The sequence below is a fragment of the Erpetoichthys calabaricus genome, chromosome 11 (assembly GCF_900747795.2).
Source record: "Erpetoichthys calabaricus chromosome 11, fErpCal1.3, whole genome shotgun sequence".
NCBI lineage: Eukaryota > Metazoa > Chordata > Cladistia > Polypteriformes > Polypteridae > Erpetoichthys > Erpetoichthys calabaricus.
In genome coordinates this window covers 57,417,688-57,436,910 of record NC_041404.2, presented here as the reverse complement: position 1 = coordinate 57,436,910, position 19,223 = coordinate 57,417,688, and the positions used below count along the sequence as shown (strand labels likewise).

Sequence of the window (19,223 nt, the reverse complement as noted above, 5' to 3'; positions counted from 1 at the left end):
AGGGGGCACAGTGTGCTAAAAGATGGAATGTGACGTCAGAGTCTCTGGTTGCTATCTACATGTGACAGAAAGACGCTTTGGGATCGATGTGCGCACTTCGAAATTTGATGAATGGTTCAATGTGGTGAAGCAAAATGCCGACATACAGAGGCATTCGTGTTGCTTTAATATTCAAGCGTCACATATTCCCGATCGTAATGACACGATACATTTTAAAAGTCTCACGTACCATGTTCTGTGCTGTTTTTTTTTTGGGGGGCTTCTTCCGGTACTGACAGTAGTGGCAAACAGCAATAGATCACCACACAGAACACGTTACGTTATATTCCAACTCTCTGCACATTTAGAATCCTACGATTTATACTTGATATCACTTTCATGATGAAATGCATTGAAGTATCTATGTTACATTTTACAGATAAATCAGTAATTTAGTTTAAATAATGAATACTGTTAATAATGACACGCATAGGGGTGACACGGTGGCGGAGCGTTACCGCTGCTGTCTTGCAGGGTGTCACGTCGCTGGTATTCCCTGCCTGCAGTTTCCATGTTTTCCTGCTGGGTTTCCACAGTGAGCTCCGGTTTCCTTCCAAAAATATGCAGATCTGGTGACACTAAAATGACGCCAGCGTGTATGTGAGTGCTTGTATTCACCTTGCGATGAACTGATGCCTCGTCCAGGGATTGTTTCAGCCTGGTGCCCAATGCTAGCTGAAATGGACAAATCCCTGGACTGATGGATTTAATCGTTAAACATCCTTTTCAGAGATATTGCGGTAAGGTGTCATCGGAGTTTAATGGCTGTTCCAGGCAATTCACAACACAGCGAAGCCAAACCTGTTCTGACCGTGATAATATCTCGCACTGCCACCTGCTGGATTCCTCCAGGTTTACATAAAGTATGTGCGCGAGTGTAAACAGTCCAACGCTTGCATAGCAGGAGTGTCCGCTGCAGCATGCGTTGCGTCACGTGAAGTATAAATCCGGCCTATGTCACAAGTGGGGTCACATGAGAGAAGCTGGACGAAACCCTTTCACGTCAGGTGTTACAGTGGTCACAACAACAACAGTCAGTCAGTCAGTCATTTTCCAACCCGCTAAATTCAAACTACAGGGTCACGGGGGTCTGCTGGAGCCAATCCCAGCCAACACAGGGCGCAAGGCAGGAACAAAACCCGGGCAAGGCGCCAGCCCACCACAGGGCACAAACACACACACTCACACTAGTGACAATTTACAACACCATTTATTTCTACAGCACATTTTCATACAAATGGCGTAGCTCAAAGTGCTTCACAAGATGAAGAAAGAAAAAAATAAAAAACAAAAATAAAATTAGACAATACTAAATAACAAAGAATAAAGTAAGGAGCATGGGCCAGGGAGGACAGAAAAAAAAAAAACAAAATCTGCAGGGGCCACGAGACCACTCAGCCCCCCTAACATCAATGATCTCAATCAGTTCTCATGGTTTTAAAGCTTCACGTTCAAGAATTTGATGATGATGGTCTTGTGGACCTCCGGCCTTCCATCCATCGATGTAGGGACTGCATGGTGCCCTGATCAGGTGGCAGTGGCGCAGATCGCCACCACAGAAAAACGGAAAAAGAACAGCAGAGAATGTAGGGGTTAGTATGGATTGTGGAGCCACCAAGAATGATATTGATAATTAATTGAATATACAGAATAGGAGTGTTACACTAAAATGAAGCTGTGAGAAAGCCATTGTACAATAATGAGTTTTTATCAATGTGCTCCACTGTATCAGCCTGGCGAATTTCTATCGGTAAACTCGTATTCCAGATTTGAGGTGCATAACAGCAGAAGGCAGTCCGCCTCACCACTTCTTTTCAGTTTTGCTCTTGGAATTCTAAGCAGACCCTCATTTGAAGACCTAAGGTTACGATTTGGAGTGTAAGGTGAGAGGCATTCTGGGATATAAAATGGAGCAGATTATTGAAGGCTTTGTAAACCATCAGCAGTATTTTAAAGTCAATTCTAAATGACACAGGTAACCAGTGTAGTGACGCTCAGACTGGCGTGATGAGCTCGGATTTTCTTTTCCTAATTAAGATTCTGTCAGCTCCATTCTGCACTCGTTGTTAGGTGGTCCTGAGAGGAGTGCGTTACAGTAATCTAAAAGTGTGAACTCATTTTTCAGCATCTTGCAATGTTATAAGATGTCTAACTTTTGTTATATTTCTTAAATGAAAAAATGCTGTCCTGGTAATCTGATTAATACGTAATTTAAAATTCAGGTCCGAGTCAATAATTACCCCTAAATTCTTTACCTCTGTCTTGACTTTGAAGCCTAATGGATCAAGTTTACTGTATTTCTAATATCCTCATTATATCTATTTTTGCCAATCACTAAGATTTCTCTTTTCTCCTGTCTATCCTGTGGATAGTCCCGGGTCAGAGCTGAGCTGTGGGCTGATCAACTTTAAGGCTTTTTAACAAAACATTCAACCTGCGATCTCACACTAAAAATAAAAAGAGCTGTGCAGATAAATCTTTTTAGCTGCTAGAAAAGAAATCTTTCGCTTAGAGTTACTAGATTTATGCCAGTTCTTCAAAGAAATGGATCTGTCTGAGGTAAGTTGAGGATTGTACCCTCTCAGATGTGTTTACTCATCTATCCATCCATCCCTCTCCAAAGCTTTTTCCTTTACCTGCCTCCAGTGAGTCATTGAATATTTCTTAAGAACTGAAGGGTCCCAGCAGGACTTAATAAACTCCTGCTTGGAACAGGCTGTGACCCCACCAGCCCCCAAAATAGGGTTAAAAAAAAAGGGATGGATGAATGGATTCAGTCAACAAATGTCTGGATGACCACCAAAGATTAAGAGGGCCCACCAGTGTAACGGCCGTCACCTTAGTCTTCAGAGTCGTGTGGACTGACCACAGAGTGTTTTCTATTTCAGGTTACGCGCCGGTGACCGGCATGTGTCACCCAGTGCGCAGCTGCACACTGAATCATGAGGATGGCTTTGCATCGGCTTTTGTGGTGGCACACGAAACAGGCCATGTGTAAGTAATGGGATCTATGAAATTCATTTATTAGCCTGGCAGCTGCGTCTCTTCTGGCGCTGGCAAAAATGTCCTTTCTCAGCTTTGCGAGTTTCTTTCAGGACACTCTCTCCACGTGTGTCATTTGTATTTTTCTAGTGATGGTTCTTATATGTTTAAAGTGACTTTTGGTATGTGAAGTTGAAACATTATAACAGAATGTAAGTCAATCGATCAAATGAGAATAACGCAGTAAGTACAGCAAATGCTCTGAAAGCAATCCATGGATCAGAAGAGTCCCTGCTCCCAGGTTTAAAAGCTCCTTGCATTCATTAAACAGTGAGCTTGGAGTTGGAAGGTATGAGGTGATGGGGGGTCAATAGGGAGAAGGAAGGGAGGCCAGAGATATGGAGAGAAAACAGTGAAACAGTACAATGAACAGAGCAAAGGGGGTCCCAGTGGGTCTGTGGACCACCCACACCACAGGCAGTTAGTCCTCCCATCTGAGTTTAGGTAGGCCAGAAGGCTTAGTCTTTGTTATTGTCTTCTTGTTCGTGTATTCTTCTTCTTTGTCTGCTCCCATTGTTCACTTGGCTTCTTAATAAAACACATTTTCTCTTGTTACTGATACCAGGATGTCTGCTCCACAGTTTAAAATTACAAATCCAACAATTCAGACATCGTGATGAAAGTGCACACTGCAGACTTTCATTTAAGGGGATTTGCAGACATTTTGGTCACACAACACGTCTTCTACACGGCCCCCTCATTTCAGGGCACCGTAATGTCTGGAACACAGCAATGGCAGATAGATATATAGATAGAGAAGCAAGGCACTATATAATACATAGATAGATAGATAGATAGATAGATAGATAGATAGATAGATAGATAGATAGATAGATAGATAGATAGATAGATAGATAGATAGATAGATAGATAGATAGATAGATAGGCACTATATAATACAAATATAGCTACAGATAATGAAAGGCACTATACAATACAAAGATAGATAGATAGATAGATAGATAGATAGATAGATAGATAGATAGATAGATAGATAGATAGATAGATAGATAGATAGATAGATAGATAGATAGATAGATAGATAGATAGATAGATAGATAGAGAAGCAAGGCACTATATAATATAAAGATAGATAGATTCTAATTTTAGTGTAGTCGGCAGGATCATGAATTACATAGATAGATAGATAGATAGATAGATAGATAGATAGATAGATAGATAGATAGATAGATAGATAGATAGATAGATAGATAGATAGATAGATAGATATGAGTGAAAGGCACTATATTATAGATAGATAGATAGATAGATAGATAGATAGATAGATAGATAGATAGATAGATAGATAGATAGATAGATAAGCAAGGCACTATATAATACAAATATAGCTACAGATAATGAAAGGCACTATATAATAGATAGATAGATAGATAGATAGATAGATAGATAGATAGATAGATAGATAGATAGATAGATAGATAGATAGATAGATAGATAGATAGATAGATAAGCAAGGCACTATATAATACAAATATAGCTACAGATAATGAAAGGCACTATATAATACATAGATAGATAGATAGATAGATAGATAGATAGATAGATAGATAGATAGATAGATAGATAGATAGATAGATAGATAGATAGATAGATAGATAGATAGATAGATAGATATGAAAGGCACTATATAATAGATAGATAGATAGATAGATAGATAGATAGATAGATAGATAGATAGATAGATAGATAGATAGATAGATAGATAGATAGATAGATAGATAGAGAAGCAAAGCACTATATAATACAAACATAGATAGATAGATTCTAATTTTAGTGTAGTCGGCAGGATCACGAATTACATAGATAGATAGATAGATAGATAGATAGATAGATAGATAGATAGATAGATAGATAGATAGATAGATAGATAGATAGATAGATAGATAGATAGATAGATAGATAGAGAAGCAAAGCACTATATTATACAAATATAGCTACAGATAATGAAAGGCACTATATAATACAAAGATAGATAGATAGATAGATAGATAGATAGATAGATAGATAGATAGATAGATAGATAGATAGATAGATAGATAGATAGATAGATAGATAGATAGATAGATAGATAGATAGATAGATAGATAGATAGATAGATAGATGTACTTCCGTCTTGCAATGCCGTGGCACCGGAAATCCTCACAGGTCCAACATTAAAGGAGGCATCTGCCCTCACTCAAGGAGGAGGTGGCCATGGAAGGAGCAGAATTTAACTGCGTTGTATTGTATCCAACAATTAGGATGCTGAAACCTGTGAAGGTACGGATTACAAATAAAATTACTTTATTTGAATCTGCGACTGGGTTTTGGGGCTCAGTGGCGTCCCCTACAGGTGTTATTCTTCTATTAAATATTCAGTGAAGTAGTGAAAAAGGTAAAAATAAAAAAACCCACAGTCTAACACTTGTCTTTTAATAACAGGTTGGGCATGGAGCACGACGGGCAAGGAAATCGCTGCGGAGATGAGGTGCGGATGGGGAGCATCATGGCGCCTTTGGTGCAGGCCGCTTTCCATCGTTTCCACTGGTCTCGATGCAGCCAGCAGGAGCTCAGCCGCTACCTTCAGTAAGTCATGTCGATTTCTGTTTTCTTGCCTCCTTTATTTTCTACTGTTCCGTTCTGTTTGAAGTGGGAAGTCGGAATTTTCAACTAGAATGTCCCCTTAACTTTGTCGAGTCCGAGTTAATCTGATGTCAATCCAAAATGGTGATGCACACCGTGAACTTTAGTGAAAGTTGTAGTGTTTTACCATTTATTAGCACTTCTGTCTATTTGTGTCTCGTTAAGTCAGTCGGACTCTTAGTGCTGTCCAACTTCTATCTGTGGACATGTTGCTGTGGTGCTTGGATTTGCTAAATGCTACGTAATGCATTGCTATCAACTTCTGTTCATTCTGATAGAGCAAGCGCAACAAAGGTTTTCCTCGACACGTCCATATTGTTTTTCCAAACGTTTTACTGCAACGTGGTCAACTCTGGTGAGAAGTCATTCCCAGCTCCAGCATCTGAATTCCAAGGTGATTGGAAAAACCCCTTAATGCTTTGCAGTGCCCTCTGCTGGATGATTTTTGGGTGGCATCTTGAAGACACCAAACATATATAAGACAACCCCCATGAAATCAGGAATTTTAAAAAAGAGTCTAAACGGGAAAAAGCCACATGAAGTCTTTTAACGTTTACTGACTCATTAGATGCTGTGAAAGGAGTGGACAGACACAGAAATAGGTTTGTGGGAAGCTGCCCGTATATTTGAATTAGGCTGCCAAAGATGAAGGTTCGGTTCCATGAACAATAGGCCTCAACAGACTTCACTCCAACAACAGCACACCAAAGACAGGCAAACATGGCGATTTTAAAGCCGGGCAGAGGAAGTGATGTCAACAGGGAGTAATCGAAGGTGGCATTCTCGTGGCCTGGAACCAGAAGTGATGCCCTCGGGGGTGGGGGGAGGGGTTTTGGGTTGAACCGGAAGTGCCGTTCTTTGGTTTGGTTATGGGGTGGGGCGGAACTGGAAGTGATGTCCTCATGGGGACAGAACTGGAAGTGACATCCTCTTGGAGTGGTGGAACCGGAAGTGACGTCACACTTGAGGGACTCAGCGGTTGGGATGGAGGTGGGAAGATCATTCCAGCAGTTTGGAACCTCACATGAAGGGAGTCGTCATTGAGATATGATGACATGCAGAGGTGGCATCACCAGCAGACCTGAGTGGGTGAGAAGAATCATAGGACCTCATGGTCCCGCCGTATACGTACAGTTAACTACTCTGTAGGTAAGCATTAAAAATTTGAACTTAATGTATGCTACTACAGGGAGCCAATATAGTGGTCTGACAAAAGAAGTGACATGTGCCTGTCTGGTGAGCCACTGCATTTTGAATCATCTGCAGTGCCCTGGTAGCACATGCCAGTAGAGAGTTGCAGTAGTCTTGATGTGAAAACACCACTTCCTTGGACCAGAGGTTGTGCTGCTTGCTCCATCATATAAGGTCTGATCTTAAACATAGTGAACCTGCAGTCCACAATGTGGTCAGATAATAATAGCTGGTAATGAGTCACCACCCTAAGGTGGTGTACTAACTTGGAGAGCTGAGCTGAGATGAAGAGAGATGGGGTGTTGAACAGACAGGCATGCTGGAATCACTTGCCGGGCTGAGACAGACCTGGAGCCTCAGGTATAAATGGTGCGTACGCACAAAAATGTTGACTACGCCCGTTTCCACGCTCACATTGTGATGTATAAAACCTAAACTTGGTGTAAAGCCATGCACATTTTCACGCTAGCTCAGTCCCTGGCATACGCAAGTTCTCCGCTTGGTTTTGAAAACTGTCGGCACCCAGCATCAAAGCAGTGCTGCTGATCTTGTGTGGTTTCCCTTTCTTTATTAGATCCCCATCCCTGACGCGACTTTATCATATACACTGAAATTAACCGCATATTGTTTATTAGTTTAAGGCATCTGATTGTAATTAACCTGTAACAATATAATGGTGCATGGAATGGCCAAACTATTCTAAATACCATAGCTGCTTTAGCGTTGTTCCACTCACTGCACCACTATTTCACTTATTTAGTGATATACTTAGAGTATTTATATCACTGTATCTGAGTGTGGAATCACAGCTCTACAGCAGCTGATCAGAAAGAGAATTATCGAGATACAGCATCAAGCACACGCTGCCTCAGCCATGCTGTCTATTTGAACTTCTCCCATACGACAAATACTTCAGAGCCTTTCCTGTACGGACCTCGCGGTTCAGAAACAGTTTCATCCCAAGAACTCTAAACACACTCAATCAGTCCTGTAAACTTGCGATAAAGTTATAATATTACACAACCTGAGTCACTTTATAAAGTGAGTATTTACAGATGATGATGATATCATTTTTAAGATGAAATGCAGCAAAATATGTTTATTACATTATACAGATAAAACATTAACATCATTTAAATCATCTATATTGTTAATAATTAAACATGTGAGGACACGGTGGGCAGGGCTAGCAAGGAACTGGCGCCCCGTTCAGGGATTGTTCCTGCCTCGCGCTGTATGCTTGCCGGGGTTGGCATGACCCTGGATAGATAGATGGATAGTATAATTAAACATGTACTACGAAGATATTTCAATGTTCCTTAAACGTTTGGAAGAATCGGCGTTCCATGTTTACAGATAGCTTAACGTCTATTACAGAGCTGATTGTGTGGCGATTGGGTATTTGGAGAAAGAAAAGGAAGGACAGGAATTGGAGGTTAGTACATTTGAAAGAGACAGTACTGCTGCAATAAATTATTTCATCGAAGGTCGCACACAGCACAGCAAGCATCTTGCGTGAGGCAGGAACAATCTCTGGACGGGGCACTAGCTCGTCACTATCATTACGCCACCGTGTTTCCATGTTTAATAACATACTTTAACTCCTCATCATCATGAAAATGATGTCAAGTATACATCTCAGTATTTTAATTATTCAGAGAGCTGTAATATCATGAATGTAATGGATTCTGTGTCCTGTCGGTTATAGAGAAAGCCCGTTTAAGAAGTACGTAGTGATTCACACACATAGAGCACATAGAAGATCACATACAAAACAAAGCATTTAACGTGCTACTTTAGTTACGATGGGATTGAGAAACAAGTAAATTAAACGATTTAAAGATGAAGTTTATGACGTTCTACTTTAAACACAAAATAAACTACGTGATTAAAGTGGAAATTTCGAGGTTTTTTCTCACTATGTCCCTATTTTTTTTTTCTTTTCTCTGTACCCTAATAAGCTTTCATGTGACACTCAGATGGTGGGCTACGACTCTCCTTTTCCAGGCGACTTTGATATCTGACCACTTCTTTTTTATTTCGGGCACTGTGCGACTTTGTGAACTTGAGCTTTCAAGTTTCTCCGACACTCTATGTCACTCGATCAACTTTCTTTTGTTGTTTATACCACTGTTTAAACCAACAAATAATACGTTTTTCTTTGCCTCCACTTGGTATTCGCTGAAATTCTTCTATTTCCCCCCGATGCTTTTGCTATTGTCTTTTTCACAGAATGCTGAGCTTAAGGGCTATTTATATTAATTTGCATATTCAAAGAGGCATAATTCTGGGAGGAGACAGGGCGTGGTAGCAGGCGCATGCACGAGCATTACTTTTCACACTGGCCGGGATTTATGGAGCAGAAGAATGTGGAAGTTGGCGTTCACACAGATTTATGCATCTGGATTTTTTTGTGCATACGCACATTTCCGGTTTTGTCCGTACGCCATGTTTTAGTGTGAATTCTATGCACGGCGTTATGCATGAGGCCCCTGGTGTTCCTTCATCCAGGTTGAGATATTAGGGAGACATGCAGAGTATTCTAGATGATACAATCTGGTGGTGTTATGAAGGGAACAACATAGGCACTTATATGAGGTGCCATGGGACTGGATGATGGAGTCTAGTGAGGTGGTGCATAGACACAAGAGAAGAAGGCTCAGCACTAGTCCTTACCGCACCCTTGTGCTTGCCTGGTGCACCCTTGACGTCTCTCCTCTCCTGGACACACGGTAGGATCTGCATGAGAGGTAGGACTCTAACCACCTGAGGGCAGTGCCAGTGATGCTAAGGTCAGAGAGGGTGGCAACAAGAAGAGCTGCTTCTTCTCTCTACTCAGCTCAAGCAGGGGTCTCATTTTTGTGTCCATGTGGCTTTATAGCTGATGGCTCAAAAGAATCAAAGTGAGCTACTCTTAGTTCGTCCTACTGCCGAATTTTGCCTTGTCTGCTTTTCCGGTTTTTTTTTACAAGGTGAGAGAAAAGGTCTCGTAGTAATCGTCTCATCCTGACCCATTGCCACTCTACAATGTTGCTGATGTTCCTATTTATTATTTAATACTACAGTTAATGTCTGAAGTTTCCATCCACTTTGTGTGAATTCTTTAAAGCTCACTTCATAACGCTCTCCACATATTTGATACTCACAAACTATACATTAAGATGTCTACTTTGTGCAGGTCAAGAGTCATGTCTTCCAACAATGTTCACAGACATTCAAATATTTCACTTCCAATGGTCACAAGTTGACATCCACTTTGTTAACTTTGCCTTTAAGCTACTTGGAAAATTCCAGAAAATGATGTCAAGCCTTTAGGCAATTAGACAATGAGCTTCCGATAGCCAATTTGCCTAACTGGAGTCAACATGTGGATAGATGTTAAGGCCGACAATCAAACTCACTGCCTCTTTGCTACCAATAATGGGAAAATCAAACGAAATTAGCTAAGAACTCGGAAAATAAATGGTGGACCTCCACAAATCTGGTTCACCCTTTGGAACAATTTCCAAACATCTGAAGGTTCCACGTTCTTCTGTACAAACAGTAATACTGTATTATCGTAGTATTTCCCTCTACTTACCCTTTACCTGTTTTCTTCAAGGGTAGGTGTACTCGTCGAGTTTGTTACCGGATTGGTCTACTGCTGCACCTTAAGATTAACACACACTTACATAGCTATACGCATACACACAGAAACTCAACAGTGCCCTATGAATGACAAACACACAGCTGCGGAATCACTAGCACTTTAAACCACACAAGTGCCTTATGAATAACATAACTTGTCACTCTCCTAGGACTTCATGAAACTTACATACACACTGACCCTAACCACAACAGTGCCCCATGAATGACACACACACAGCTGATTCACCTCTAGCACTTTAAACCACACAAGTGCCTTAGGAATAACACAGCCTGTCACTCTCTCAGCACTTTAAGAGACTTGCTTATTATCGGCACGAACAACATACAATGTTTTAATGATATCTCAGACCTAAATATCACTTTTGGTCTACAAGAATACATTTAAACATACAAAGGCTCAGCACTCTTGCCTATAGGCCATTTATCATCCAAGAATGCCTTACTTGACGTCCTGTTCCCTACTATTGGGTGGAGCTCTCACCCTCGGCCTTAATAAACCTCTTAGCACGGAGTGTATGGCAGACCTCCAGCTGCACCAGGTGCTCAAAGACATTTATGTTATTACTTCAATCACTCTACACATTACAACAAAGCATAGAAAGTTAAAAGCAGCGTGGTATTTTTTACAGGAATAATAATATCAGTAGAACAAAGAATAATCAAAAATAGGACTGATGGTAAAGTCTGGATATACAGTATATAGTCTTTAGAAAAAGCTTACGAAAAAGTAAAGATGACAAGGATGAATGTCCCAGGCGGCTTGTGATCTCGCACTAGAAGGTACTCATGATGCTTTTCTGACAACCAGATGGAAACGGATTCATGTTGACGTCGCTCTGTTCTCTTCTGACGTCTTGATCCATTCTTCTTCCTCACTATATCGCTCCTCAGACAAGGCATATTTATTCTAAAATTCTGCTGGGGGGTTTTGCAAGATGTGATTGATAGATATTCTGATTGGCCGGCTATCAATATGATGAATGAATTCACTGTCCGTTTTCCCAAACAATAAAACTTTTTTATGTTCTCTGAGGTGTCGGTATGTCTTCCTTTCTCAGGCTGTAAAATAATTAGATGTCCATCCTTTCTCAGGTTATAAAGCAATTGAGCCACCGGCATGTCTTCCTTTCTATGTTGGAACAGCAGTTTTAAAAGTGAGATACAACTGGGAAGAAGACATGCTTTGATTTGTCCTGAATGTAGTTCATCTGTTGTCTTGTCTTGAACAAAATGTAATGGAAATAGAAACCAAAATGTACAGATTTTGTACCCCACAACAATGCACAAGTAGAAACACCATGGAACCACCCAGCCATTATACTGCTAAGGAAGGTGACGCCTTCTGTCTCTCCTAGAGTAGAACAGACTTTGGCACGAAAAGTGCAAATCAATCCCAGAACAACAGCAGAGGACCTTGTCAAGATGCTGGAGGACACAGGTAGACGATTATCAATATCCACAGTAAAACGAGTTTGACATCAACATCACCTGAAAGGCTGCTCAGCAAGGAAGAAGCCACTGCTCCAAAGTCACCATAGAAAAGCCTGACTGCAGTCTGCAGTGGCACACGGGGACAAAGATCTGACCTTCTAGAGAAATGTCCTCTGGGCTGATGAGTCCATGGTTGAAATGTTTGGCCATAATGACCAACATTATGTTTGGTAGATAAAGGGGTGGGTAGTGTCATGTTGTTGTTGGGGGTGGCTTTGCTGCAAGAGGGTCTGGTGCACTTCACAAAATAAATGGCATCATGAGGAAGAAAAATGGTGGAGAGACACTGCAGCAACATCTCGAGAACTAAGCAAGAAAGCTGAAGCTCAGTCACAAATGGGCCTCCCAAATGGACAAGGACCCCAAACAGACCTCCAAACCTGTGGCCAAATGGCTTAAGGACAAGAAGGTCAAGGTATTGGAGTGGCCATCGCAAAGCCCTGACCTCAATCCGACTGAAAGCAAGTGCGAGCGAGGAGGCCTACAAACTTGTCCAAGCTACACCAGTTCTGTCTTTAGGAATGGGGCCAGAATTCCAGCAACTTACTGTAAGAATCCCGTGGAAGGCAAACCCAAAATGGTTTATCTCAAGTTAAACAATTTAAAGGCAATGAGACCAAATATGAACAAAGTGTATGGAAACTTGTGAAATATTTGGATGTCTGTGAACATCCATCCATCCATCCATCTATTTTCCAACCCGCTGAATCCGAACACAGGGTCACGGGGGTCTGCTGGAGCCAATCCAAGCCAAGACAGGGCACAAGGCAGGAATCAATCCCGGGCAGGGTACCAACCCACCACAGTGTCTGTGAACATTGAAGGAAAAAACGATGAAGAGTAGACATCTTACACGATGTGCCAAATGTATAGCTTGTCAGTATCAAATCTGTGGAGGACTTAGAAAGGGAGCTTGAAAGAATTCACCCTAAGTGTGTGGACACTTCGGACTTCAACTGTATGTGGGAGTTTTATCTGATATGCCCCCTTGTGACAGGCACTGAATAAAAATAACAGGCTGATTATTTGATTAGGCGAGTAAATCTGATTGACTGAATGTGAGAACTGATTGGTTCAGCGGTTCTCAAACTTTAGGGGGTCCGCAGAAAGGGTGAAAATTGCTTACAATTAATAACTTCTTTGCTAAACGCCATTTTATCCAGTCGGATAATGCGAATAATAATCAACTCGCCCCTCACTACTGTTTATATTCTATATTCTATATATAGTATATATATGTCTATTATGAACTATTCTATGATGATGTCATTATAGACGCAGCCTGTAATCATGCACAGTTTATGATTAATTATTAAGTTATACAGTGGTAATTCTTGCTTGTTAAATTGTTTTTCGCACGCCCAACTAACGTATGGATAAATATTTGAAGCGTAAGAGGATATCTGAAGAAGAGCACGGGGGTAATGGAAATAGTGGCAATGAACTGAGACATGATGCCGAAGGAGAGTCCGCACCGCGTAAGGCAAAATTACGTAAATATGATCCTGAATATTTACAATTCGGATTTATACCGTACAAAGACAACAGTGATCAGCCACAATGTGTCATTTGTTTAAACGTGTTATCGAATGAAAGTTTGAAACCTGCTAAACTGATGCGCCATCTTGTAACAAAGCATAATGAACTAAAAGACAAACCCGTTGATTTCTTCAAACGTCGAGCAGAAGTGTATGCAGATCAGCAGAAAATTATTAGCACTGCGACAACAGTGAATGAAAAAGCTCTTAAGGCTTCGTATATTACGGCAATGCGAATAGCTAAGAGCAAAAAAGCACACACGGTTGCGGAGAGTTTGATTATGCCAGCGGCTTTAGAAATATGCGAGATAATGTTAGGAAAAGAAAGCAGCCGAAAATTACTGTCTATGCCAGTATCAAACGATACCATCAGAAGGCGAATTTGCGACATGTCCATCCATCCATCCATCCATCCATTTTCCAACCCGCTGAATCCGAACACAGGGTTACGGGGGTCTGCTGGAGCCAATCCCAGCCAACACAGGGCACAAGGCAGGGAACCAATCCTGGGCAGGGTGCCAACCCACCGCAGGACACACACAAACACACCCACACACCAGGGCCAATTTAGAATCGCCAATCCACCTAACCTGCATGTCTTTGGACTGTGGGAGGAAACCCACGCAGACACGGGGAGAACATGAAAACTCCACGCAGGGAGGACACGGGAAGCGAACCTAGGTCCCCAGATCTCCCAACTGCGAGGCAGCAGCGCTACCCACTGTGCCACCGTGCCACCCGCGACATGTCCAATGACATCCAATTACAATTGGTTGAGCGCCTACAAAGCAGTACATTTGCCATACAGTTGGACGAAAGTACCGATATTGCAGGCCAAGCGCAGTTACTGGTCTACGTTAGATATTGCTTTGACAATGATGTGGTCGAGGACTTTCTGTTCTGCAAACCTGTGCCACTTAGAACGACAGGTGAAGATTTATTTGCAATGCTAAATGATTTCTTTATTGCTAACAAGCTTGAGTGGTCCAGCTGTATTGGAATTTGTACGGGGTTGTTGCACGCGTATGAACTGTTTCTCCGAATATTATTTCCACACATTGCATGATTCATCGCGAAGCTCTTGCTAGTAAGAATTTAAACGAATCCTTCGGTGAAGTGCTAAATACATGCATTAAACTAGTTAAACGGATAAAGTGCAGACCGTTGAATGGACGACTGTTTGCTGCACTGTGCGAAGAAAGTGGCTCAGATCATCGACATCTGCTGCTACGCACAGAGGTTTGCTGGTTGTCACGCTGAAAGATACTTCAACGTGTCTTCGAGCTTTGCAGTGAACTGGCATCATTTTTGATGGATAAAAACTCAGAGCTGGTGAAGTTTGTTTCAGATAATGTATGGCTTGCAAAATTGGCTTACCTGGCTGATATCTTTTGTCAACTTAATGCACTTAACACATCACTGCAAGGCAGAGATTCAAGCGTGTTGAAAACAACAGACAAGATAACTGCCTTCAAGAAAAAGTTGAGAATATGGAAGACACGAGTACAAAATAAAAGCTGTGATACGTTTGAACTGTTAACTGAATTTCTCAATGAAAACAATATGGCCATTGATAACTTGGCAACAGATATCTCTGACCATTTGTCGGCGATGGAAGAATACTTTGACAGGTACTTTCCAACAGATAACATTGCAGATTATGACTGGATCAGAAATCCATTCATATGTCAGCTTACCGACTTGACCGGGAAAGAAGAAGAACAGTTGGCTGAATTGTCTAGTGACAGAAGTCTCAAACTTAAATTTCAAGAACAAACATTGACCGCGTTTTGGTGCAACGTTAGGAACGAATATACGCTTTTAGCAGAGAGAGCATTGACTGTGCTGGTCCCATGTGCAACTACCTACCAGTGCGAAGCATCGTTCTCAGCATTAGCTGTGATAAAATCTAAGTTTAGATCACGTCTCCAGGTGGAAGATGACATTCGAGTGTGTCTATCAAAAATCTCACCAAGGATAGACCTTCTCTGCCGACAAAAGCAAGCCCACACATCTCATTAGTTTCTATGAGTTTTAGAGTCTAATGTAATTGCATTTGTAATACATTTGAACGTATTAAATAATTAAAACGTTTACCACTGGTAGGTAGCCGTAAAATTAATAGTCTTACTCTTTATTATTAAATGAACAATGTTGTATTGTAGTTATGCAGTGTGAGTATTAAGCATTAAATATTGTAGTTGTAGTTGTTTTGAATTTTTTTGTTTTTGCTAAGCAGGCTTTAGTCCTGTGACTGTCGTATGACACTGTATCATTGACTGTCAATAGTTAGTGTTGTTATGATATGACTACAAAGAATGATTTATTTTATAAAGTCGACTTCAGATAAAAGAAGTTTACACTTTATGCCTGTGGCTATGCTATTATAATTTGGGTTGACAAATCAGGCCGCATCAGGGGTCCGCAAATATCGTATGGCTTGTAAAGGGGTCCCGGGACTGAAAAAGTTTGAGAACCGCTGGATTGGTTGATTGGCTGCCACCCATTATGGTCTCACTTAATGGCCACCCCCATCTTGAGCGCACTGCTCAGCCATTAGGGAAGTAAGGGGGCAGCGACTGGTCACTCTGCGCCTGTATGCCATCTTGAGGGACCCGCTACAAACTGCGGAGCTGCAACAGTAATGAGCAGCGGTGACACCAGAGAGCTGACGTTTTTTTAATTAGCAATTAGGGCTTTGTTGGTGCAGGGAAGCCAACCATTAATTCAATTGCGCTTGGAGCCTGAAAACTTCTAATAGCTGTGCCTCTCTGATTAAAAAAAGAAAGAAAATGAACAGTTTCCACTAGTCCCGCACCATCATGGCTGAACTCCGCTTCAACACCTCATAAATTGGAAAGACGCGATGTGCCAACACTGAGAGCCGCCTCAGGTAATGAGGTCTGCCCTCAAAGCGTTTAGTCACTCAATGACTTGCACAAAAGCACATTTTGATCTTATAAATGAAGCAAGTGACCTTGTTATGGTAATGGACAGAGAGAATTGAATTTAAAGCTGTTGTGTAAGTAAAGTTTCTTTCACAGAACGTTTGGTGGGTTTTAAATGAATCGTCGGATGAATGACCAAGTTCACGTTAGGTAAAACAGGCCAGGTCAAGTCAGATCAGGTTGTGGAACCTGCACTGGCACAGCGCGTTGCCACACACACACACCACGCCAGCTTGGGATCCCGGTTGGCACCCCCTAGGCAGACACACGGTCCAATCCCACCCCCTGGACTTCCAAAGGGGTGAATACTTTAAATAAAAAGAAAATACAAGTGAGCCAGGGATGGGGCCCCTGATTAATACATTTGTTTTTCATTGGGTGCCAGTAGGAGCGTAAGCAGGAATGCGCCACGTCCAGATTGGTTTCAGTCTTGTGCCCTTAAGACAAATCAAATACAGGTGCGTCTCAATAAATTAGAATATCATCAAAAAGTTCATTTCTTTCAGTAATTCAATTCAGAAAGTGAAACTCCATATATTCTATAGATTCCTTGATACATTTCAAGCGTTTATTTCTTTTCATTTTGCCGATTATGGCCACCAGGTAATGAAAACTCAAAAATCAGGATCTCAGAAAATTAGAATATTACATAAGACCAATAAAAAAAAAGAAATGTCGGCCTACTGAAAAGTCTGTCCATGTAGGCACTCAATTCTTGGTCAGGGCTCCTTTTGCATGAATGACTGCATCAACGCGGTGTGGCATGGAGGCGATTAGCCCAGGATGCTTTGATCGCGGCCTTCAGCTTGTCTGCACTGTTGGCTCAGGTGTCTCTCGTCTTCCTCTTGATAGATTCTCTATGGAGTTTAGGTCAGGCGAGTTTGCTGGCCAATCCAGCACAGTGATACCACGGTCATTAAACCGGGTATTGGCACTTTTGGCAGTGTGAGCAGGTGCCAAGTCCCGCTAGAAAATGAAGTAGAGGGAAGCATGAAGTGCTCTAAAATGTCCTGGTAGACGTCTGACTGCACTGACTTTGGACTTGATAAAACACAGTGGACCGACACCAGCAGATGACATGACTCCCCAAATCATCACTGACTGTGGAAACTTCACACTGGACCCTCAAGCAACTTGGGATGCTGTGCCTCTCCACTCTTCCTCCAGACTCTGGGACCTTGATTTCCAAATGAAATGCATCTGAAAAGAGGACTTTGGACCACTGAGCTGTTAACAGTCCAATCCGTTTTCTCCTTAGCCCCCAGGTAAGACACTTCTGACGTTGTCTCTGGTTCAGGAGTGGCTTGACACAAGGAATGCGGTGACAGTTGTAGCCCACGTCTCCGATACGTCTGTGTGTGGTGGCTCTTGAAGCACTGACTCCACTCCTTGGGAATCTCCCCCAAATTCTTCTCAATCCTCTCAAGGCTTCTGCACTTATCCCTGTTGCTTGTGCACCTTTTCCTGCTGTCACATTTTTTCCGTCCACTCCACCTTTCATTACTATGTTTGGATACAGCACTCTCTGAACGGCCAGCTTCTTTAGCAGTGACATTTTGTGGCTTCCCCTCCTGTCAATGACTGTCTTCTGGACAACTGTCAGGTCAGCAGTCTTCTTCATGATGGTGTGGCCCACTGAAGCAGACTGAGACCATTTCAAGGCTCTGGACCCCTTTGCAGGTGTTAATTAGCTGAATGGAGTGGGACGCCACGAGTCAACAATATGGAACCTTTTCACAATATTCGAATTTTCTGAGATACTGAATTTTGTGTTTTCATTATCTATAGGCCATAATCGGCAAAATGAAAAGATAATAAACACTTGAAATATATCACTCTGTGTGTAATGAATCTATAGAATATATGAGTTCTACTTTTTGAATTGAATTACTGAAATAAATGAACTTTTCGATGATGGTTTGATGAGATTCACCTCTATTAGTCTGAATCAATTTCCATATTCTTCACAGGAGGCTGTACTGTAAGTTGACTGTAAGAATAATTTACTAAACAAGCAAGCTAATCATATTTCAAGATGGAACATCAGGCCGGGTGGGGGGCTTACACCTTACCCTTAAGGCCTCTTTTATCTTTACCTCATAATGCCAATATGTGATCTGACTAGTTTAAGATTTTATATACAGCCAAACTGGAATAGCAAAACATATTGTAGTCCATCCATCCATCCATTATCTAACCACCTATATCCTAACACAGGGTCACGGGGGTCTGCTGGAGCCAATCTCAGCCAACACAGGGTGCAAGGCAGAAAACAAACCCTGGGCAGGGCGCCAGCCCACCACAGGGCACACACACACACCAAGCACACACTAGAGACAACTTAGAATCGCCAATGCGCCTAAACCTGCATGTCTTTGGACTGTGGGAGGAAACCCACACAGACACGGGGAGAACATGCAAACTCCACGCAGGGAAGGCCTGGGAAGCCAACCCAACTCTCCTAACTGCAAGGCAGCAGCGCTACCCACTGCGCCACTGTGCCGCCCATATATTGTAATAAAGAGACAAAATACTGATAAAGATTTGGGGTTGTTAGCCCAGTATACTGAAACACAAAATCAAGGTCAATAGTTTCCACAACTCAAAAGACCCAGAAGGATAGGTAGACGAACATTTTATAGGGTCGGACCGGAAATTAAACTGTGGGATGCTGGGAAGACCA

General features: G+C 41.8%; 1 protein-coding gene across 1 annotated transcript in view; it reads left to right on the top strand.

The window, feature by feature from the left end:
* The window catches only part of adamts2a (ADAM metallopeptidase with thrombospondin type 1 motif, 2a), a 590,393-nt gene that overhangs the window by 482,557 nt on the left and 88,613 nt on the right, over positions 1–19,223 (top strand). Inside the window, exons 7-8 of the mRNA XM_051934206.1 lie at positions 2,928–3,033; positions 5,524–5,667. Of these exons, the coding sequence (XP_051790166.1) occupies positions 2,928–3,033; positions 5,524–5,667 (250 nt within the window). The remainder of the gene's footprint in view (positions 1–2,927; positions 3,034–5,523; positions 5,668–19,223) is intronic.